At 35.0% G+C, this 24,606-nt stretch overlaps 1 protein-coding gene across 5 annotated transcripts in view; it reads right to left on the bottom strand.

The window, feature by feature from the left end:
• Positions 1 to 22,426, bottom strand: part of LOC143225373 (endochitinase-like) — a 34,640-nt gene extending 12,214 nt beyond the window's left edge. The window contains exons 1-6 of one of the 5 annotated variants that reach the window (XM_076454649.1): positions 22,266 to 22,426; positions 20,843 to 20,970; positions 9,247 to 9,295; positions 8,902 to 9,084; positions 3,796 to 3,886; positions 2,687 to 2,855 (exon numbers count right to left, since the gene is read on the bottom strand). In XM_076454649.1, coding sequence (XP_076310764.1) covers positions 2,687 to 2,855; positions 3,796 to 3,886; positions 8,902 to 9,084; positions 9,247 to 9,295 — 492 coding nt within the window. In that variant the 5' untranslated portion in view covers positions 20,843 to 20,970; positions 22,266 to 22,426. Of the gene's footprint in view, positions 1 to 2,686; positions 2,856 to 3,795; positions 3,887 to 8,901; positions 9,085 to 9,246; positions 9,296 to 10,602; positions 11,424 to 19,773; positions 19,943 to 20,719; positions 20,812 to 20,842; positions 20,971 to 22,265 lie in introns of those variants that run through there. The other 4 variants (XM_076454650.1, XM_076454651.1, XM_076454648.1 and 1 more) reach the window with 4 other exon arrangements.
• Positions 22,427 to 24,606: the final 2,180 nt, after the last annotated feature.

Here is a 24,606-nt window from a genome sequence, read left to right as displayed (position 1 = left end):
CTAACAACCCCTCCCTGCGGGACTCCTGCTTCGGGTGAAAAGGACCCTGAGTGGGCCCCATTTACATTTACTTTACACATTCTGTTTTCCAGGAAGTTGGACAGCCAGCGAATAGTTTCCTGGGGTAATGCCATTTCAAGCAATCTATGTCGTAAGCCGTTATGCCACACTGTGTCAAATGCTTTCTCAATGTCGAGAAAGCAAGCTACAGTGCATTCTTTTTTGTTGAAGCTGTCGGTAATTGATTCTGTAAGTCGAATCAAGTGGTCTGTAGTTTGGCGGTTTTTTCTAAATCCGTTTTGAATTTCTGGTAATTTTGAATTTTCTTCTAAGTAAACTGACAGACGATTACTAATTATCCTCTCTAATACTTTGCCAATACAACTGGTTAAGCTAATCGGGCGGTAGTTGTTTGGTTTATTCGCTGGCTTTCCTTCTTTCTGGAACATTAATATTATTGCTTCCTTCCAAGAAACGAGGATATATCCAGCTGATAGTGAGAGATTAAATAACGCTGTTAGGTGTTCATATAATCTCTGAGTGCCTTGTTTTAGGAGGATAGCTTGAATACCATCTTCTCCAGGGGCTTTGTTTTTTGTGTTTTTAATAGCAGTTACGACTTCTGTTACAGTGATATGTTTTACCAGTTGATGAGTGCTCCAGTCTTTTGTTTTTCTTGGTGTGTAATAGTGTTGACTGGAAATTTAGGTGTAAAAATGCTTCTGTTTTGATCAATATAGTTTGTGACTGTATTATAAAAGTATCTGTTCATGTCTGGTTCATGATGGGTTTTGAACGTGTTTTCTAGGTGTTTTTTAAATATCTCGGCTTTTTCTGTGTTAGTGTATGCTGTTTCTCCATCCAGTTCCAGTGGTGGATATACTGTGTTTGTTGTTCCTGTGTTTGTAAATCTTTTCAAATGTGTCCAGAATTGTTTAGGATCAGTTTTGTGATTTAGATCGGAACAGAAGGTGTCCCAGTTTTCTTGTTTCTGTTGTCTGATTAAGTTTCGTATTTTATTCCTTATTGTGTTTATCTGAGTTTTAAGTGTGGGGTTGCGATTTTGAATGTACTGTCTGCGGAGTATACGTCTGTTTTAATTAAGTGTATTATATCTTTATGTGGTTGCCATGAATGAGTTGTTGTGAAGTGTTTTGTTTCGGTATCGAACTGTTGGCTGCATGTTTTAGACACTCAGAGATGATATGACAGTATGCATCTATATCTGATGCGTCCGCGGCAATGTGTAGTACTTCGGGAGGTAAGGTTTCATTTAATATAGTTTGAAAAACTGGCCAATTAGCTTTTTTGTAGTTCAGTTGGTCTCTCACTATGATTTTATTTAAGTGGGGGGTGAGATTGAAGATACACCAAACTGGGAGGTGGTCACTATCTATATCGTGACCAACATGAAAATTTACGAATTTGCGACTCATATTTGACAAACACAGGCATAGGTCCAGTATTTCACTGGTTCCGTGTGCGTACGAGATATGTGTCGGTGTTGCATCGTTTAATAAAATCATGTTAGATTCATCCAAAAATTGAAAAAGCATATTGCCGTTTGCGTTTATACTTCGATAGTTGAATGCTGTATGTTTACTGTTTAGGTCGCCGATAATAATAAGATTACAGTTACTATTATACAACATATTCAATAGATTTACATCTAACACTGTACTAGGCGAGCAGTAGATGCCCGCCACAGTAACGTATGTATGATTTTGCGTTTTTACATTAATAATTATATATTCATTACTGGAAGGGATACTAAGTTCCTGAACTATAAGTTCAGTCTTATACAATAATAAAAGACCTCTGTTTGGATCTCTATTATCCTTCCTGTCATGTCTAATAATGGAGTAGCCGTTTATAATACATTTTCTCAGCTTTTAATAAATAAATTTGGCTTGTTTCGTTTTTTAGTCCTGTGACTGTGTTACATCAGTGAACTTAAAACTGGAAGGACAGTTTAGAAAACGTGTTCAGGGTACCAGAAGAAACCAAGAAAATGATTTATAAATTGATAACCATGGACACAGAAAAAAATTGATTGTGTGTTTTATAGGTGTGTGTGTTTTCTTATAGCAAACCCACACAGGGTTATCTGCTGAGTCTACCGAAGGGAATCGAACTCCTGATTTTAGCGTTCTAAATCCGTAGACTTACCGCTGTACCAGCGGGTGATGCGCTTTATAGGAAGGATAACTAGAAAAATAAAGGAATAAACTTTAAGTAGCTAACGTCGTTGTTATTTGTTTGTTAAATGTCGAGTGAAGCTGTCTGAGGGTTAACTGTGATAAATAATTATAGCGTAGATGTGATAGACCAGAGGGCAGGCAGCAGGTTGAACCCCCCCCCCCCCGCTGCTGACTCTTGCACTGTTCTTTTATCAACATTATATTTTATCAATATATAAACAATTAAACCTCCACAATTTAAGACGAAATGCCGACATGAATATGGAATTTCTAATAAATGACTAATAAAACGTTTAACTGAAGTGTCAAAAAAATCCACTAAAAGTGCCAGTAAATATTTCCTCTCCAATCTTGGTTTCATATGCCTAATTATTTGTCTTTTTTTTACAACTGCTTTCTTAAGACAAAGAATTACAAACACGTTTAACTTTCGCTACGATTATGCTTAATCCTCATGTTTACCTTATATGGTTGTTACTACTGACCTTAATCAAGAGGGCATAACCCTTGCGGTCACCGTTATTACTACCATCTCTGGACCCTGGATACTCCCAGTCCAACTCCAAACCATCAAACCTGTTTTGTCTTAAGTAGCGTATAACACTGTGAATAAAATTTTCTCTCGTAGAAGATTCTCGAACAAGCTTGGAAAACCTAGAACACACTTTAAAGGTTGTAGTTTGAAATCATTTTAAACAGTAAAAGAACACCTGAGATTTTTTCTTGTTATCAATGACTACATGCATTAGCTTTTTAAATTACAAAGATGTGAAAACTGTAAATCAAGCGGGATTCGAACCTTTAATCTTGCTATCCAAGTTATAGACTTTCAGTTATGCAGTTTTGGGCTGGACTTCATAAGCTATGCCAACTGTTTGTTGGAAATATAGCTTCTAATTATTTTAACAACAGAAATGACATCTCAATTTGTAATGTTTGAAGTTTTTAAAATAAATGACAAGTGAGTTTGAAACTTTAGGTAGGCAAATTGATTTTTACTGATTTGTCAAAAAAAAAAGCCATCTTAAATCGAACCAATAAGAATGCGAAAACTACAACTCATTTCCCATTTTAGGCCCTACATGCTGTTTTAATGACTTTATATTTATAAATGTCGTCATTTTTATTTTTTGAAAGAAGCACTTCACTATTTTGCGAAAATAAAAAAAGAACGGGGAGACATGCCCGCCAGATTCCTCCGCTTAGGAATGTATTAGTTTTTACTTCATTTACTGTTCATAATAAAGTTTATTATTACTGAAGATGTTTGTTAAACTAATGACAAGTGAAGTAAAAACTGAAAATTAGAACATTCCAGACTCTTCTCTGACCAAAGCAGTGGCCCGTTGAGTTGCGGGTTGAAACAGTTTGATCCCATTTGTCTCTTCTTTAGAGAGACATCCAAACCGAAAGTTTTTGTTTCGACATTTTTTTAAAATTAATTGTTAATACGTCTACAAACAAGTTTTTACAACTAAAATATATGTTACAAAAAGAGTGATTTGTAATTTAATTAAAGTAAAAGTTAATAGTAAATACAAATAAATTAATGGTCAGATGAATTTACTTTTGATTTAAATAAAAGCCAGTTTACCTTTTAGATCCTTCGTTCCATCCACCAATGGCAATCATCGTCTTTAAATCTGGGTTATATTTTTTCAAACCCACAAACTTCCTGTAATTACCTAAAGCGACATTGATTCATTAGTCATAAATTGTTTTGTGAATTAAGAAGAAACAACAAAACAATCGTTGCTTGACCTTAACTCCCCTCGGTGTGTCACATATTAGTTTGAAGATTTACAATACTAAGGTTTAATATTCGATCATCGTGGTGAACAGGGTGAAGATAAAAAACAACAACTTGGCTATAATAACAAGTGAGGATTTGCACGCCATCTGTAAACGTAAATATGTCATTGTTTAGTGTTTTATAGCGCAAAAACTACACAAAGAGCTCTCTGTCCATCGTGGAGAGTCGAACCGATGTTAATGTTTTAAATTCATACACTTAACCGCCGTTACGCATATATGATAACAAATCTGAAATAATACTAGTTAATAAAAAGCTTGAGATAAAAAATTCATTAAACAAATCACAAACGTTAAAGTCCAGTAACGTATAAAATAACAATGAGCAGAAATGGATTATTTATTGGAAAGCGCGAATATAGAATCCTTGTTGTTAGCGCTATAAATCTTCAGGTTTACCATTGAGACACCAGAGGGAAAACTTGTCTCTATTTAGCAAATAGCTAAACAAGGAGTGATCAATTCACTGCGAGGAATTCAACCTCGGATCTTAGGAGTTTAAATCCATAAGTTTATCCCTTTCTGAAGCTGGTTACATAAAAATTATTTTACACTACTTTATTAACACTGAAAATCGAAATTAGTTTATGTACTTTCTAAATTTGGTTACATAAAAACTGTTTTAAACTACTTTCTTAACACTGAAGAGCGAAATTATTTTACGTACCTTTTGAAGTTGGTTACATAAAACCTGTTTTAAATTACTTTATTAACACTGAAAATCCAAATTGATTAACGTATTTTTTGAAGTTGGTTACATAAAAACTGTTTTAAATTAATTTGTTAACAATGAAAATCGAAATTGATTTACGTACTTTCTAAATATGGTTACATAAAAACTGTTTTAAACTGCTTCATTAACACTGAAAATCGAAATTAATTTACTTTTTTTAATTTCGTGCAAAGCTACGAGGGCTATCTGCGCTAGCTGTCTCTAATTTAGTAGTGTAAGACTAGAGGGAAGGCATCTAGTTATCACCACCCACCGCCAACTCTTGGGCTAATCTTTTACTAACGAATAGTGGTATTGACCGTCACATTATAACGCCCAAACGGCTGAAAGGGCGAGCACGTTTGGTGCGACGGGAATTCGAATTCGCGGCCCTCAGATTACGAGTCGAACGCCTCAGCCCACCTGGCCATGCCGGGCCTTGATTTACCTACTTTTTGAAGTTGGTTACGTAAATACAGTTTTGAACTACATTAGTAACACTGAAAATCGAAATTGATTTACGTACTTTTTGAAGTCGGTTACATAAAAACTGTTTTAACCTATTTTATTAACACTGAAAATCGAAATTAGTTTATGTACTCTCTGAAGATGGTTTAAGTGTTTAATTTTTCATAGACTGATTTAGCAAAGTTCAGATTAACAATATACTGCCCTTGTTTCGTTAAATTGTTTTATAGTATGTGTAAAAATGTTAATACGTGGTGGGAGACTGTGAAACATATTTTAGTTTATTTAAAATTCACGTTGCAGACATTAAGAACAATGTGTATATATAAATACAGTACTGTGCTAACGTCTTAGGGCATAGTCTAAAATTAGATTTCAGCTAATTTCCAAAGAACAGTGGAAGGTAAATCACAGACGAAACATCAACATCTTATTAATCTTCAAACTCAATGAAAGTAAGTGTGTGTGTTCAATAAAACAGTTAATATTTTGTGCTACCTTTTGGTTTACTAAGTGTAGACAGTATATCAGGCACTGCTGCAACATGTTTAAATAAAGGGTTCTTGGGGGAATTTACTCCAAACGTTTCTAATTCATTCTCATAAATTTATATGCAAAAACGGCTCGTTTGGGCTGAGAAAACACTTTACATAGAAGAGCGAACAACGTTTCGACCTTCTTCGGTCATCGTCAGGTTCACAAAGAAAGAGGTAACTGACCGGAAGCTGACCACAGTTTGAAAGGGGTTGTGTAACTGTGTGTCGAAATGTAGAGGGCGGTATGTGGTCAGCTTCCGGTCAGTTACCTTTTTCTTTGTGAACCTGACGATGACCGAAGAAGGTCGAAACGTTGTTCGCTCTTCTATGTAAAGTGTTTTCCCAGCCCAAACGAGCCGTTTTTGCATATAAATTTCTCAACAAGTGGGTTTCTCGTCATCACTGATCATTCTCATAAAGTTTTTTTAGAAGTAACTTTTGATTTATCAAGTTTTGATGTATCAAATTCCAGATCTGCTCAACTGTATTTAGAATAGGACTCTATAGGTGTCACTGAATGACTCTAACAGCTTCTTTCTTAACTAAGCAATTTCTGCAAAGGTTGGAACAGTGTTTGGAGTCATTATAATGAACAGTCCAGTTTATGTACTTTCAGCAAATTTCAGTTTCTTCACAATATTTGGAGATTGAAGTAAATGTTTTTTTTCTTAACTACAACACAACCAAATATTCCATTATAGTTCAGTCTTCTTGATATTGTAGAACTGGACACTTTTCTGTCAGTTGGTACATTGTTGTTTATCTCATGTTTAATGTTGGTTTCACGATCTAGTGTGTACTTAGTGTTTGGGAAACATTTCGAGTCTGCAGCAATTTGTCAGAAAGTCTAACCAACATTATGTAAAGATTTTATGTGAATTGTCTGCTCTACTACAATTCTCTACCATGTTTTGGGTCGTGACATGATAACAAAACTTAATATATACTGTTAAAACTGTTATAATCTGTTTATTTGTGGAGTGTTTTTAAATTGATTTTTTCTAGCATGTTCCAGTACCATATGTTAGATCCTTACTAGCTTCCTTCTATATAGGTAAGACACTGCATGGGGTACCATGACAATTATTTCAGATCCTAAATTTGATCAGTATCTTCATTCAAACAGAACCCTTATGACATGTCCTTAGTACATTGGAATTCTACAAAATTATAAGTAATCTCACCATGGTTCATTCAGTTGTCAACAAGCATCAGTGAAACATTACCATAGTGTTAAAATTTTCATTCTGTAATGGTATGGAAGAATTAGCTAAATAAAATGGAAAGAATGACAACGTTTTCTTGTTCTAACACTTTTAAACAGTACTGTCTGTGTAGATTTTCTTATCTTGTTTGTCTGTTGAATTTCGCACAAACCTACTTGACAGGTGTGGATGCTACTCATAATTTTGAAGTGATAAATTAGAGCAGGGGGTTCCCAACCTTTTTGCACTCGCGACATGAAAATGTAATTGATGAAATAAAATTAATGTTATCCCAAGCTACTTCTAACAAGGCTACGCGACTCCCCTGCCAAGGCTTCGCGGCCCCCCTGGGAAGTCGCGACCCACCGGTTGGGAACCCCTGAATTAGAGGGAAGGTAGTTAGTCATATTCACACACTGCCAAACTCATAACCCTTGGATTGTGATTTGAGTGTCTTAACCATCAGGTTATATAAGGATAACTGGATTCAAACCCGAGACCCATAGATTGTGAATCGAGTGCTCTAACCATTAGGTCATACAAGGTTAATGGGATTCAAACTCGAGACCCACAAATTGTGAATCAAGTGCTCTGACAACCAGGCCATAAAAGGGTATTGGGATTCAAATTCGAGACCCAAAAAATTGTGAACGAAGTGCCCTAAACATTAGGCCATATAAGGTTAATGGGATTCAAACTCGAGACCCACATATTGTGAATCAAGTGCTCTAACAATCAGGCCATAAAACGGTAATGGGATTTAAACTCAAGACTTGTAGACTGCGAGTCAAGCGCCCTAACCACTAAGCCATATCAGGGTAACAGGTTTTGAACTCGAGACCCACATACTGTGAATCATGTGCTCTAACCACTACCAGGCCATGCGAAGTTCGCAAAAGGAAAAATCTATTTTGAGTTTGAAAATATCTTAAATTTTCAATTTTTAATGGAAACAAAATACTATTTAACTTTTACTTAAATAAAAGTGATAATATTTAAAGCTCATTTGATTAATTTGATCCATTATTGCATGGTCACAAAAACTGTTAATATAGATATACGTATTCTGGATTGTTGCTGTTTCTGTCGTTTGTCATAAACCTTCGTTGTCTATTGTTGTTGTTTTTTTTAATTTCGCGCAAAGCTACTCGAGGGCTACCTGTGCTAGCTGTCCCTAATTTAGCAGTGTAAGACTAGAGGGAAGGCAGCTAGTCATCACCACCCACCGCCAACTCTTGGGCTACTCTTTTACCAACGAATAGTGGAATTGACCGTAACATTATAACGCCCCCATGGTTGAAAAGGCGAGCATATTTGGTGCGACCGGGATTCGAACCCGCGACCCTCGGATTACGAGCCTTAACACGCTTGGCCATGTCGGGCCACCCTTTGTTGTTCTCGATGATAATATTTATTTACATTATATGACAGTACTTTATGGTACGGACTTCGTTCACATAAACAGTAATTTATGGTATGGGCTTGGTTCACATAAACAAGTACGTTATGGTATGGGCTTGGTTCACATAAACAGTACGTTATGGTATGGGCTTGGTTCATTTAAACAGGGCTCGGCATGGCCAGGTGGTTAAGGCATTCGACTCGTAATTCGAGCGAGAGTCGCGGGTTCGAATCCCCGTTACACCAAGCATGCTCGCCTTTTCAGCTGTGGGGGCGTTATAATGTGACGGCACAATCACACTATTCGTTGATAAAAGAGTAGTTCAAGAGTTGGCGGTGGGTGGTGATGAATAGCTGCGTTCCCTCTAGTCTTACACTGCTAAATTAGGAACGGCTAGAGCAGATAGCCCTCGTGTAGCTTTGCTCGAAATTCATAAACAAACAAACACTTAAACAGTACGTTATGGTGTGGGCTTGGTTCACTTAAACTACGTTATGGTTTAAAACTTACGAATTAGTTAAATGTACCAATCTTAAGCAAAATATTTAGAATTATTTTTCTATACCTTTTTCAATGTCATTGTATGAGTCGAGTGGCTTTAGCTCGTAATTTTTGCCAAAACCAGCGAAAGCATAGATCAAGTGAGTACAGAGAAATGGGTTGATATTTTCTGGAGTAAACTTAGCTAGTCCAGGTCGATAGACTGCCCAGTTCGTGTAGTAACATACCAATTTAAGGTCTGAAGCATCTGAAACGTAAAAACAAAAATTAGACTTCATTTTATAATTGGACGCAACTCAAGAAACTTTCAGTTGTTTAAAAACAATTGTTTTTAAAGTCGCTTACTCAATTAAGTATAAATGCATATAGTTTGGGGGACGTGAATAGAATTGTCGGGTTATATACTTACAGGCTTGTGACGTCAGCCCTACTAGAAGAAGGAAATACCGCCACCACATCTATATCAGAAGAAAAGAAACATATAAATATTATCACAAGTAATAGAGGCTGCAGACATTCTATATATGATACAGCAAACTTAAGTACGGTATTACATATGCCACTGTTCACGGGTGTTTATAACATCTGTGAATCAAATATACAGACACAGTTGTCACGTAACACAAAATAAAGATAAAGGATTCAGATGTTAAGATGATGTGACGTGAAATGAATTTATGGTTATCTGAAAGTAGTATAACAAATACGTTTATTGATGTTAGTTTGAAAAGCTAGTAGATGTTTCTTCAGGAAGGTGAAAGCAGCAGGACAGCTTACCTTGAAGGAGAAAAGTGTTACCCAATGTGATATTTTAGTGATGTCGCTAAGGGATATTTGATTAATATTAAGTGTTAATAAATGGGTGAAAATACCTATCTATCCTATATAAAATGATTTAACGGTCTAACCTATATAAAAGCCAGCTTGAGTCACGTCACATCATTCTTGATTTCTCGAAATAGGAGGAGCCGTAGAACCAAAATGCATTTATTCAAATAGAATAGTTCGATTACTGTCTGCCCATTACGATTTTATTAACGGTTGTGCAAGGAGTCAGTTAAAACCTTAGAAGTGTAGTGAGTGTTAGTATTTATAAGTCTAAAGTAAAGATATAGTGTTGGATCACCTGGCCTAAAGCCAGCATAAAAGGAATTATCATGAAAATGAAAATATTTATTCAATTTTAAACTTAAAATCGTTTCTAAATTAAGCTATTTCCTGTTATATCACCAATGCTTTTAACAAAATCGAAACCTTTTAATAATCGGAGACTCTAAACTAAAAAATCAACAAATGTTTTTTTTCCATTTTATTGTCTATACATTTCTCATGCATGCGATATTGCTGAATACTGCATTTATGTTTTGGTGCAGGATACAGAACATATGCTAGAACAGACTGTGAACGCATGTCCTAAGGCAGGAAACACACCCATGTGGCATTACTTTGTTCTTGTTTAAGTTGTACGTTGCTCGTGCCAAAGTGAAGTCATCTGAAAGTCGTGTCTGATACTTGCAATGTGGCTGATCTGATACCACCTTCATCTTTCCTGGACCACACAGTGGAGCATGTGAGTGACAGTTGTGTTAACTGGGGTCAACAGTAAGCAGTGGCCCATTGAGAAGCATAGTTTACTTATTATTGGTAAAGTATAAAAATCTTCAGAATGAGGTGTTTACAATATATTTACTACGGGCAATATACATGTATTCGTACTTACATATAAAGGTCGCATTTGACCAGGAAAATAGGTTTTACAACTTACAAGGGTGGACAAAAAAGTGGCTACCTCCTTGAACATGTTAATTTGTTATCTTCGGCGTTACTATGAAACAAAACGTCTATCAACATATTTGAAATTTTCAGAAAAGTTCCGTTCTGAGAAATTTGAATCCATGAAACGTGTTTTTGAATCTCAAAAGCATCTCTTCACGAGAAGGTTTGCTGAAAATGAATCTGTCACTTGTTCAAGTTACAAAATAGTGCATAGGATGGCAGAGCGAGGAAAACCTTTTACTGACGGCAACTTCATCAAAGAGTGTATGATGGAAGCAGCAAATGAGCTGTGTCCTGAAAAAGCCAATTTCTTTGAAAGTATCAGCCTTTCAGCAACTTCAGTTGTACCAAGAGCAGAAGAACTTGAAGAGAACATCGCATTACAGATACGTCAAAAAGCTAGAAACTTCCTATGGTATTCTCTGACACTGGATGAGTCTACTGATCTCTCAAGTACGTCACAACTTCTCGTGTTCATTCATGGAGTTAATTTGGACTTTCAGATCACGGAAGAGTTGGCATCAGTTTGCAGCATGCACGGAAGAACAACTGGAGAAGACATTTACATGGAAGTGCTTAAAACTTTACGAGACTATAACCTTCAGTGAAATCAGCTTAGAGGTGTAACAGTTAATGGAGGAAAAAACATGGTTGGAGTAAAGAAGGGTCTGGTGGGGCTGATCAGGAAACAGTTGGAAGATTTTCAACTCCCAAGCGCTCTGTTCATACAGTGCACCATACATTAGCAAGCACTCTGTGGAAAAGACTTAGATATTTCTTGCGTACTGGAACCAGTCATTTCTGCACTGAACTTCATTCGGGGTCATGCACTTAATCATCTCTAGTTCAAGGCGTTTCTTGAAGAAATTGATTCGGATTTCTGTGATTTGCCTTATCACACGGCGGTGAGGTGGCTCAGCTGCGGTAAAGTCTTGTCTCGTTTTTATATGCTTAGAAGAGAAATTGATATATATCTTATCGAGAAATATAGAGCCGATCCACTTCTGTTGGATCCAACATGGTTGTCAAAGTTGTCATTTTTGGTTGACACCACATCCCACATGAATGAATTGAACTTGAAATTTCAGGGGAAGAATAACCTTGTCTGTGATCTCTATAGAATCATTAAAGGATTTCGGAAAAAGCTGTCATTGTTTAAAGCACATTTGGAAGGAGGAAACCTCTCTCATTTTCAGTGTTTCAATGAGTCTCATGCTGGAATCACAGAAGATGTCAACCTGAAGTTTCAGAAAAAGATTATTGGTGATTTAAATAAGCATTTTTAGAGAGATTTTCGGATCTCGACAGAATCCAAAGTGACATTCTCCTTTTTATTACCAGTTCGCAATCCATATCTATGTTAATTAAGTTACTATCATAACATAATACCAAACAGAAACATTTAATTACAAGTTCACAATCCATATCTATGTTAATTAAGTTACTAACATAACATAATACCAAAGAATACTATTCAATTACCAGTTTTAAAACGGTATCTATGTTAATTAAATTACTCATATAACATAATACAAAACAAAAACATTTAATTACCAATTCGCAATCCATATCCATGTTAATTTACACTGCTAAATTAGGGACGGATAGCTCTCGTGTGGCTTTACGCGAAATTCAAAACAAGCCAAATCATTAGATACATACATTTCAAGTATATGTCCCACATTAACTCTGATTTCAAATATTGTGATGGTTGCAAGTGATTCTAATTTTACTTTCAACTTTGATTCTTGAAGAATCGGTATGTAGTATTCCATGGACGTTGGCCTGCTCTTTCTGTAATTTCAAAAAGTAATTTAACTTTTTACACTATTAAAATAAAGGCCTTACGTAAGACCAAGCGCTTAAGGCGTGCGACTCGTAATCTGAGGGTCGCGGGTTCGCGCCCGCGTCGCGCCAAACATACTCGCCCTCCCAGCCGTGGGGGCGTTATATTGTGACGATCATTCCCACTATTCGTTGGTATAAGAGTAGCCCAAGAGTTGGCGGTGGGTGGTGATGACTAGCTGCCTTCCCTCTAGTCTTACACTGCTAAATTAAGAAAGGCTAGCGCAGTAGGCTAACAACCTACTCATTTAAATACTTGTTGAAGAATCCGCAAGCGATTGCGGCCCTATGTTCCTAGATGGAATCTAATGGTGATAACTAACTAACTATATTGGGTAGACACTAGTTATATTACTTAAGTGTGTGTATATATATTGTTGGGATAATTGTTGTCTTGGTATGTACTTTTGTGCATTTTCCCATTAACATCAATATCATTGTTAAAAATTCGTTTTTGTATTCTAATTTCTGATTGATCTTTATTTAATAATTGTTTGTTGTTGTAAAGTGTGTCTTTTACGTACGAGAATAAAATACTACAGAAGAACTACTAGTTTTTATTTTATTTTACTTTCACCGGTTTTAAAATTTAAAGATAAAAATATCTGAGGCAGCCTGAAGATAAAGGGAAAGATAATGTTGCATTTGGTAAAATACTGTTTTCCTTCTCTTTAAGTTTAGAAAAATAAATCTTTCACTTCATTTAAGTTTATTATTATTTACATGTAAACAGATTAGGGTAAACTCTTTTGCAGGAGATGTTGCTGGAAAACGATTTTGCTCCTATACTATATGTTTTAAATTGATATTGATCATGGTAGCTTAAAGCTACCTATCTATATTTAAGTGAGTGTAGATAATACATACACTCAACAATAATTAATTTTAGTTGTTGAATTACTTATACTCCGATTTTCGTAAGTTTTCAGAATCTCTACATCACTTCTTCACACTTCTGTTAAAGCTCTGCGCCATCCTCTGTTTTAGTGTATTCGTTACATTTTTATACATGTGGATAATCAAGTAATGAGCGATTTTTCTCTTTAATTCTGTTCAGTCTTCTTTCTTCAACTCAGTCAGATAAAAAATTCATTTTAACCAAATAAAATATTTTCTGCTATTCCTCCAATTATTGCACTTACTGGTATTATCTGAGCACCACAATCCACAGACACTTTGATTTCATTTTATCTTAGACGTATGCGTGTTGTATCATTTTGGAAATTTGGATTAATTTTAAAAAGTAAAAAGTTATGTTGTCCAAACTATAATTAAACATTACAATCGCTAAACAGTTCAATCTTGAGGAAGAGCTTTGGACCCTTTATTTAAACCAAACATTAATATCAAAAAGTGTCAAAGAAGGAATTTATGAGAATTAAAGTGTATTATTTTAAACATCAGATATACTGTCAACATCACGTACATTTACATCTCACTAATCATGTCAGGTGAAGAAAATGCTTGAATTCCTCAAGGCAAGTTTTTCTTGAAGCGATCTTGAAAAGTAGGTCAAGCCACTTGGCACACGGAACATAAAAGTTCCTGCAATTTATCTGGGGTGTGGCTAGGTGAGCTGCTATGTACTGCAGTTTAATATGAGTTTCAAAATAATATTAATGTTTACTTGCACTTTAGGCTTAACTCTTATTAATTCTGTACTCAGGAATGTTCTCTGTTTACCTAGAATCTAGGCTTAAGTCTTATAAATTGTGAATTAATGATTTTTTTTTTTTACTTACACTTTAGGCTTAACTCTTATCAATTCTAAACTCAGGAATTTTCTCTGTTTACCTGCATTTTACTCTTAAGTCTCATAAATTGTGAATTCACAAATGTTCTTCGTTTATCCGCACATTAGTCTTAAGTCTTATTAATACTGAACTCAGGAATGTTCTTTGTTCACTTTACTTTGGGCTTAACTTTTATTAATTCCGAATGTTTTCTGATTAAGTACACTTTAAGTCTTATTAATTCTGAACTAACAAGAATTCTCTGTTTACCAACACTTTAGACTTGAGTATTATAAATTGTGTACTCAGGAATGTTTTCCCTGCCTTCCAAACTTTGATTAGTGAAGGAAATAAAAATGAGACTGTTACTTATGTTGAAACCTTAACTCTCGGAGTATAGGAAATATTTATATTCAATATGTTGTGGTATTCCTAATATATTTTGCCTTAAAGGTGTAATCTAAATATAAGAACAAAAGTAGGACATCGTGCGAATAAAGATTTCGATGATCGTTTTATGTACCTGGCGTCCAGTTTGTAGAACTAAGGTCATTCACTGATACCTAAGGATAGGTAATATCGGGTGGAGCAGAAGAAAAAAATCCACCAACAACGAAAACTGGTGTATGTTGTTTTCACAGTGAGGATACTAAATACTTAGAAAGTATCTTACTGTATGTGTATGTGTGTACACGATAAAGGAACAACGCCCGGAAACTAGGGCACATTTGTTATCACCGGACTAGCTAAGTAGTGTGTATGAATGAATATGCTTGTTCATAAAATATATACAGTCACCATTTTAAATATGCGGGAAAATAGTCAAACAAGCTGTTGGAGATACACAGTCAGTAAGCCTAATTTTTATTTATACTGGAAACAGCCGATTAAGACCTTGAGATACACTATGACGAATTTATCATTGATTGATAAAGCCCTGTACACAACGCAGAGGATTCTATATTTTCCTCTGTTTATTTAATTACATTTTTCTTGAGTGTTGCATTGTTCATAACTAGAATAGAAATATATGTATAAAAAGAGATTTATTAATAAGTCTACACATTTATTATGAAACCATTGATGTAATTAAAAACCCGCAGTGAAACTAGAAAAACTGTAAAACCGTCCTGCAGGATTCAAGAAAAAATTCACCTTTTTATTAAAAGGTCAGAGAGTGTTATGTTCAGGACAGGACGTTAACACATTATTCTGTATTCGATAATGAACTGTAGTAAGTTCAAAGCAATAGATAGATGTATTAGTAAATTGATACCATTAATTTAAATATCTTTATTTTCAGATGCTTATTAATAGTCACAAGCAGTTTAAACACATTCCAACTTAATCCACAGTTTAGTATAATATTCATCGTTTCTCACATAAACGACAAGTTAAATAGTCTATGTTTTTAGCGCAAAGCTACACAATTATCTGTCTGCACTCTATCCATTTTCGGGAATTGAACATTAAATGAGAGAGCTGTAAGTCTGTAAACTTACTGCTGACCCACAGGAGACACGACTATAACAGACGGCAACTTATGAAATTATATATATTGGGTTGAGGAATAATTCGTGAGCGTTTTTTCAAGTTAACAAAATATATTCATAAATGAAACGCTTTCGCAAAATATTTCATGTCATTTGGTAGATAATTTTTTTGCTCTAATAGATGGTGTATTTGATTTTCATATGTCTTTAATTTTTGCTTTCATTTTCAGCTCATTAAATGGAATGTCAAGTGGACAAAATCGAGCATTTTCGACATCATCTGCTTTTCGCATTTAATTTCTTGCAATTTCGTTTAAAACAATGCATACTATATACCTAGGTATTACATGAAATAAAGTATCATAATAAATGTTTTGGGTGTAATGTGTTCATGCATTGAAGTATTGTATAGTCTTGCATGTAATGCTTGAATGAAATTATTTAAAAACGCTCACGAATTATTCCTCAACCTAATATATGTACTTTATAATAAATTATTAAGCCTAACTTTCAAATTTTAAATAATACATTTAGTCGTCGTTATCAAGCCCTGTATCAGATTTACCTTTATGAAAGTTTACGTCTTTAGTCAGAAGATGAAATAAATAAAAGTGTAAAATGCAGTCGATGACACCTTCACCTGTCGCTAGCTCAGCGGATAAAACTCTAGCTTACATCGCTACAACTTGGATATTTGATATCCAGCTTTATGGTTAATACCAAACAAACAAAATCGATGTCTGACTTACAGAATTAATGAAGAACCTCTCAGTATTAAAGTTTCAGCTTTTGTATGGTCCTTGATTCATGTGTAAAACTACCAATATTTAGTTTGAATAAGCCTGTATCGAACGAAGTAGATATTTCAATAAATGAGTTGATACCCATATATCTCAAGTAGTAGAGAGTCCAAGATACAAGATGGGTCGTTAAAACGCTGTAAAGTAAGAATATTTGGTGGTTGTTTTGGTGTTTTTTTAATTTCGCGCAAAGTTACACGAGGGTTATCTGCGCTAGCCTTTCCTAATTTAGCAGTGTAAGACTGGAGGGAAGGCAGCTAGTCATTACCACCCACCGCCAACTCTTGGGTTACTTTTTTACCAATGAATAGTGGGATTGACCGTCATATTATCACGTCCCCACGGCTGAAAGGCCGAGCATGTTTGGTGTGACCGGGATATGAACACGCGATTCTCGGATTACGAGTCAAGTGCCTTAACCACCTGGCCATGCCGGGCCTAATATTTGGTAGACGTTGGGTAACAGTCATCCCGGAAGTGAAGGGGTATAGGTACAAGTGGGGTCAATGTTACACCGGAAATGAAGAGTTATAGGTACAAGTGGGGTAACTGTAAAACACCGGAAGTGAAGAGGTATAGGTGCAAGTGGGGTCATCGTAACACCAGAAATAATATAATGATTAGGGACAATAAAGGGCCCATTTGTCCATCTCGGCTGTCCCATTCTCTAAGTCTAAATTAAAGTCAGCTCTTATCATTCATATATCTATTAAGCTGCTTTTCAAACTCATTTAAATTTACTGCCTCTACAACATTCGAAGGAAACAAATTCCATAGACTAAGCGCCCTACTTGAAAAATAAAATTGCCTTAGTTGAAGATGGCGTTTACTTTGTCCAAATGTATATTTGTCTCCTAATTCTGTAATTCTTGCCGTTAACTAAGAATTAGTTAACATCAGTATTATTAGTTACTTTACAATCTTGAACACTTCAATCAATCGCCTCTAACTCTTCTTCTTTCCAAACAAAATAATTTTAAGGATCTTAATCTCTCCTCATGTGACAACCATTTCATCCCAGGTACCATTTTAATAACCCTTTTCTGAACCCTTTCCAACAATTTAATGTCTTTCCTTAGGTAAGGATCCGAAGACTGAACACAATATTCCAAATGTGGCCTAACCAGTGACTTGTACAATGAAACTATAATCTTTTTAGAATTGTATTCAATATTATATATGCAAAAACGAGCCGTTTTTGCATATATATTTCTCTACAAGTGGGTTTTCTCGACATCACTGATTATGATGTATTCAATTTTCTATAGATTCAACCTAAAATCTTATTTGCCTTACCACTAATAACAGCACGCTACTTGGATTGCTTAAGACTGATCAACCACTACACTAAGATCTCTTTCGTGACGCTGTTAATATTGTTCCTATCCAAATTTTACTTATAATTCAACTTGTGTTAAGTCACATGTATTACCTAACATTTATTATAATTTAAATCCATCTACTATCTATCTGCCAAACTCATTGAGTGATTAAATTCATTTTGTAAATCAGCAGCATCCTCTTCACAGCTGGCATCACCCAAGATCTTAATATCATCTGCAAATTTAACTAACTTGTTGACCATTATTTCATCTATGTCATTGATGTATATCAAAAGAGCAATGGTCTTAAGACTGAGCTCGGTGGCTGGGTCAATATAACACAGAAAATGAAGAGTTATAGAAACAAATTGGGTCACTGCAATACCAGAAATGAAGTTATAGATGCAAGTTGGGTCAATATAACACCAGAAATGAAGGGTTATAGATACAAGTTGGGTCATCTTAACACCAGAAATGAAGAGTTATGGATACAAGTTAGATCTTTGTAACACCAGAAATGAAGAGTTATAGATAGAAGTTGGGTCACTTTAACACCTAATTAAAAAAAATGAAGTTCCTCTTTAGTCTAGAAAGATAGGATACAAAACTATAGGGCATGTGTTGTAATTATTAACCAATAAGCGACGTGACAGTCACAACCGATATAAATTCGAGATGGAAGGGTATGTATGTGTGTTTTTTTGTTGTTTTTTTTCTGATAGCAAAGCTACATCAGACTATCTGCTGATTCCACCGAGGGGAAACGAACCCCTGATTTTAGCGTTGCATATCTGTAGAGTAGACTTACCGTTGTACCAGCGGGGGACGGAGGGTATTTATCATAACTACATTTTAACATTGTTTTATCGTTATATACGTAATAACACCAAAAGTTGAAAGTTTTTAAAAATGGTACATAACAGCTCTTTCCGACTCAAAATATTCATACATAAATATTCATAACTTCTTTTTTAATGGTATTGGAAAAATGGAATATGGATGAACTTGGAAATCAGGTCCGCGCATTCATGGACTTTGAAAAGTCGTAGTTCAGCCGTGTGAAATTTCACGAACATAAAAGGTAAGTGGCTATAGCCGTTCACCTGAGTTAGGTGAAGGTACTGAACATAATAAAGTTTGTTTGTTTGTTTTAAATTTCGCGCAAAGCTACACGAGGGCTATCTGCGCTACGTAATAAAGGATCTTTATCTGGAAATGATATCAACTGGGTATAGATTCACCAAGAATAGGACTAACCCAGTCCTACATCCCTTCTACGACTGAAACAAGTGTACATGATGTTTCATGCAAAGACATACTAGTGAAGTTGAATAACGCAGCGCATGTAAATTTCTATGGAATCAGACTGTTAAAACAGACCTGGGAATCAATTGTTCTCCTACATTAGGTATATTAAGCAAATAGAGCATGTAGGAATGTTGTGGGTTGGACATGACTGCCATTTATACAGGGCCTTTTTCAGTGGAAAATGTTATAGAAATGTATATTCTCAAGAGACATATTTGTTGCTACGTGACTAACCGTGGCAACATTGACTGTAACAACGTCGTGGGGCTCCTAAACATCTGTACTAGTGCAATTAAAACACTTATATAATCGTTTATAGTTCTGATGTGGGTAAAACATCTAATTAACCCTTTATAGTACTAATGTGGGTAAAACACCAAGTTAACCGTATATAGTACTAACGTAGGTAAAACACCTAGTTAACCATTTATAATATTGATGTTGGTTAAACACCTTGTCAGTCGTTTATAGTATTAATATAGGTAAAACATCTAGTTAACCGTTTGTGTTAAAACACCTAGTTAAATAAATTTGTAGTAGTGATACATTTCTTTATAGAAAGTGGTTAGTTTTTTACTTCAAGCTACATATTATAATTGTTTTGTTTACGTTAAATAAAACTCATCCGATCTGTTTGTAATATGTAACTTTGTACTTACCTCTTCGCTGATCACGTTCTGTTTTTCGACTACAACTTCTGTCCAGTTCAGTAAACAAAATTTGTTAAAATCAATTTTTTGCCGCTAAGTTCCTTTGCTTACAAAAACCTTGTATCATTGAAACTTTCAGAAGTGACGTTGTTCACGTGGTTGACGAAACACGAGTGGCTCCGTCTACTGGATTAAATATTAGCGATCGTGTGGATTTCTAAATTTGTGAACGAAGCGCCTTAGGCACATGGCCCCCTGTTACTTGGTGTGGTTGCATAAAGAAACGCTGTTGAATTTGTTGTAGAACACATTTAGTTCGGACCAAAAAAGTGTTTGTGTACGTAGTGCTTGAAAACGTAACACATTAAATGAATCTGTATTGATTTATTCAGTTATTATATATGGAAAAGTTACTCAGCCATTTATTCAATACATTATAGAGTTTATTGTCTAGGGTAAATAAATGTTGTCAAAATGTGATTTTTCAGTAATGCATATTTTAGGTATGCTGTTCGTAAATATTATATTTATTACATAATATATGTCTCATACAACCATTAAGCATCTTAAGAATCGTGTCATCTGTTTCCATGTGTGAAATACACAAACACGAGAAGTCACGCCTCAGGTAAAGCCCCAATAAACTGTATCTGCTATAAACCTACCATCTATTATATCTATTCATGGCATGGTAATATAAGTAGGCTTTAGCTAGCTTTTTGATCTAGTTCACGCAGTCACTTTACGACGATAAAAAATATCAAAAGCCATTAACATCCACAAATTTCGTAAGGTTTCAAAAAAAAAAAGAACACTGTAACATTCTTTAAAAAAATCTATCTCAAATGTGTTAACCGTGAAATGCCAAAAATAATTCCATGCATATATGTGTAGACAGGCATGTTTATAAAGTGATTCTTGAAAAAAAAATTAAGGATTTATTAAACAACCTAACTTTAGAAACTCTATTGAAAACTGATGGAAACCGATGTTATCCACAAGGAAAGAAATGTGGCCAGGTAGTTAGGGTGCTCGATTCGAAAACCTGCAGGTCGTTATAATGTACGAACAATTCTACTATTTCTTAGTGACAGAGTATCCCAAGAGTTGGCAGTGGATGATGATGGCTAGTCGCCGTCTTCCCTCTCGTCTTTCACTGCTGGCACAGATGGTCCTCGTGTAGTTTTGGGCGAAATTCTAGAGAAACTGAATAGTAACATGCTTCACCTTCGGTGATAGGTGTGGCCAATAAAACAATAACAAACATTAACGAGAGTTACTAGCAACATACCGGGGATTTCTATCCTTAAAAAAAAAATGTGTACCTTTTATTCTACACAAAGAATTTGAGTGATTTTCATGAAAGTGAAGTATTTAAAAGAATAAAATACTGGACCTTTTAGGTCATTCTACTCCCCTCCCCTTCTCTCTAGCTACCCACCTGACGTTATAGCGCAACTAAATAAAATATGAATATCGTGTTATGTATTAGTTTGAGGTTTATGGAGATTCCGAAGTGAATTACGAAACACCTAATTAACGTCCATTACTATACTTAATGGCCGTTACTTGTTCATCTTAGTCATTTCTTAGGTGTATCTTATGCTATCAAGAACATCCCGTAGAGTGTAATGGACTGCCGCCCAAGGTGTAGTGAAGGTCGCGTGATTTTTTTTGTTTTTTTGCCGGGTGTTTATATGTTTTTGAAACGGTATTCCAACTTATTAATTCAATAGCATCCTTCAACACATACTGGTAAAACCTGCTTGGCTAGATTAATCGTGTAAGATAATCGTAAAAAACAAGACCAAGCTCTTGCAATGTATCAAATATCTTCAACAACAGCTATGTATATAGTCATTAAAAATAATAAAATCATTGTACACGATATTACTTTGTCTTTTCCTCTAAAGTAATAAACAAATATTAACTCCTGGCTACACTATCTTGTTTAAACAAGGTCCTACTACTGAAATAAGCTGTTCTAGAACACTCCACAGAATAGATAAACTATTTATTGGAAATAAAATACACACGTCAGTAAATATAATAAAGTAGAGGGAGAGACGTGTTTGTATGTGCTACCTGTGATATATTTCACTTGTTTTAGACACTGTTTACACACTGGTCAGGATGCTTCATTTTCGAAACGATTAATTAAGGACGTTTAGATGGGTTCGAATCCCATCCAATCGAAACATTAGGCGAGTACAGAAAGACCCATTACCTGATAGGTCAGCATTAAAAGATAAAAGTCGCCTTCTGTCTTTATCGGCACGTTTAGAGTTAGGACGTTACAAATAAATAACAAACACATTTTATTTTACGGTGATTTATAGCCTCGTATATTTATATATATATATATATTTTTTTTTCAAATCGGTAAACTTAGAATATCTTATTTGAGATTTTTCTTCAAAAAGTTGTTAAACCACTCTTTCTGTAGGAAAGAAAACTTAAACACGTTTTAGGCAATAATGTATATTACACAAGAAACTTACTGTGTCTGGGTGAGGAACATGAATGTCTGGAGATATTCTATGATAATTACAACTAGAAAACGTGAAAGAGGAGTTAAGGGGTCAGTAGACGAAAGTTGGTGAAACTGCCGGAAAGAAAACTGAAACAAGTACGAGACACGCCCAGTCTATATTACAGTTTCCATTTAGTGTACTGAGATTACGTAAGAGAGACGGCGTCAGAAGACGCTATGAACTCGTAAATCGAAAGCTAACACTAAATAATATATTTCAAAGAAAGAGATAGACGTAGGAAACTTCATGTTAATAGTATTAAGACTATGATTCCATGAACAATAAAATAATTTTCTAGGATATCAATAAGTGAATAATAGGGTTGTAGCGTAGTTTTGTCGTTATTCTGGATAAATAATTTAATGTGATAAATTTGTTCATGAAACAAGGTGGTAAACTACAAATCTTATTAACACGTAATGTACACGTCCTCTGTATAAATTTGTTCTCACTTCTACATTGCTATTAAGTGGGGGTGGGATTAATGGATGAATAGTATTTTCGATTCATTCTTTCATAATATAATGGAGCTCAACCCATTACAAATATTCTGTAAGATATGTGATGATAAAAGAGGCAAACTCCATCGAAGAGTTCTCTGGTGAGAAAATAGAAAAAGGAAAGACAGGCAGATGGAGGAGGTGCTTCGTTACAGATTGTGCACTTGTTGCAAGGTGTTTTATTATAGATTTTGTACTTCTTAGGTGTTTCATTATGGATTGTGTACTTGTTAGGTGTTTGATTTTATATTGTGTGTTTTCTTATAGCAAAGCCACATCGGGCTATTTGCTGAGTCCACCGAGGGGAATCGAACCCCTGATTTTAGCGTTGCAAATCCGTAGACATGCCGCTTTACTAGCGGGGGCGATTTTAGATTGTGTACTCGTTAAAGGTGTTTCATTATAGATTGTGTACTTGTTAGGTATTTTTATTATAGATTATGGTAAAAGTTATAAAATGTATGGCAGCTAGTTAACATCACTTAGGCTACAGTAGTTGAATAGTGGGATTGATCATCACATTATAAAGATCTTTCAGCTGAAAGGGCAAGCATGTCTGTTGATAGTATTCGAATCTACAGCTAGTAGATTCAATCCAGTGTCCTATATACCAGTATATGTGAAGCCTATTACCGTTGTAGTCTGTATGGCAGGTGCTTGTCATAGCTTTCCTAACTATCAGCTAGATCTGTATTTCATCATTCAGTGCAATACGGTCAACACGATGTGTGTAAATACAGTTTTATTGATAGTTGTTTTCTTGCATGTTAAAAACCTTAAAGTTTTATTTCTTATTTTTAGTAAGTAATAATATATTTACATTTAACTTACTGTCTGATATTGGTTTTAACCAACCAGTCACTGTGATAGAATTTTCCTTTAACTTTATGTCAGATTCAAATTAATCATCAGTCAGTACTTGATTTGTTGAATGTGCATTAAGATATTTGTTATACTTTTTACATATTTATTCTCTGTCACCAGTTGTTGCCAACCAAATCATTGAATTTTATAGAGCAAGTTTTCATTTCTATAATCAGAATGCTATAAAATGTAGGAGCATGAGGAGATATGTTTGTTTGTTTTCCTTTCATCAGTTTGTTTCATACTTCTAGGTTCTGGCTGGATGGATTTATGATACACATGAAGATTACATGGCTGGTTGATGAGTTCTATCATCTGGAGTACGGTTTTAAAACCACCAAAAACAGACTAGATTCTATTGGTATGTGACAGTTCAACCACAAGTACCTGAATATATTTGTTGTGTTTCATAATTATGGCTATATGTTCCTATTGCTACTGAATTTGCCAGTCTGGAAGTGTCTATTAAGGAATTGTCACACAAAGCACATAAAGAGAAATAAATATACCTACTGTCTCTCAGAAGATCAGTCAAGATCTGTGGTATTTCTTAAAGCAGTTGCATGGAATACTTAGCACTAGAAACAGGTCAGCTTAGCCCAGGATTTTGACATTTAAATGCTAATGGAATAGCAAATCAAGTCTTACTCTGGGTGAAGTTCAAGGCTTGATGATGGTTACCTATCCAGGTTATTTTTGGATGTCCTAGTGAACAGGTTTATTCAGTCTGCCGAGTGAAACCACATATGAAGGTTACATATTTTGGTTGTCAGTGTTAGTTACAACTAGATTTTGAAATTATATATTCAGACAAGTTGCAACAATAAATAAAACATAATACTTGTTTCTGTAATTAGCTTCAATGCCAAACCAACTTTCTTCAGGCTTGGATTAAAAATAGAGCTTTTATACCTAAAACCACCATGATTCATTAAGTTTAAATT

Source organism: Tachypleus tridentatus, chromosome 9 (assembly GCF_004210375.1).
Source record: "Tachypleus tridentatus isolate NWPU-2018 chromosome 9, ASM421037v1, whole genome shotgun sequence".
NCBI lineage: Eukaryota > Metazoa > Arthropoda > Merostomata > Xiphosura > Limulidae > Tachypleus > Tachypleus tridentatus.
This window is presented reverse-complemented; position numbering and strand designations above follow the sequence as displayed.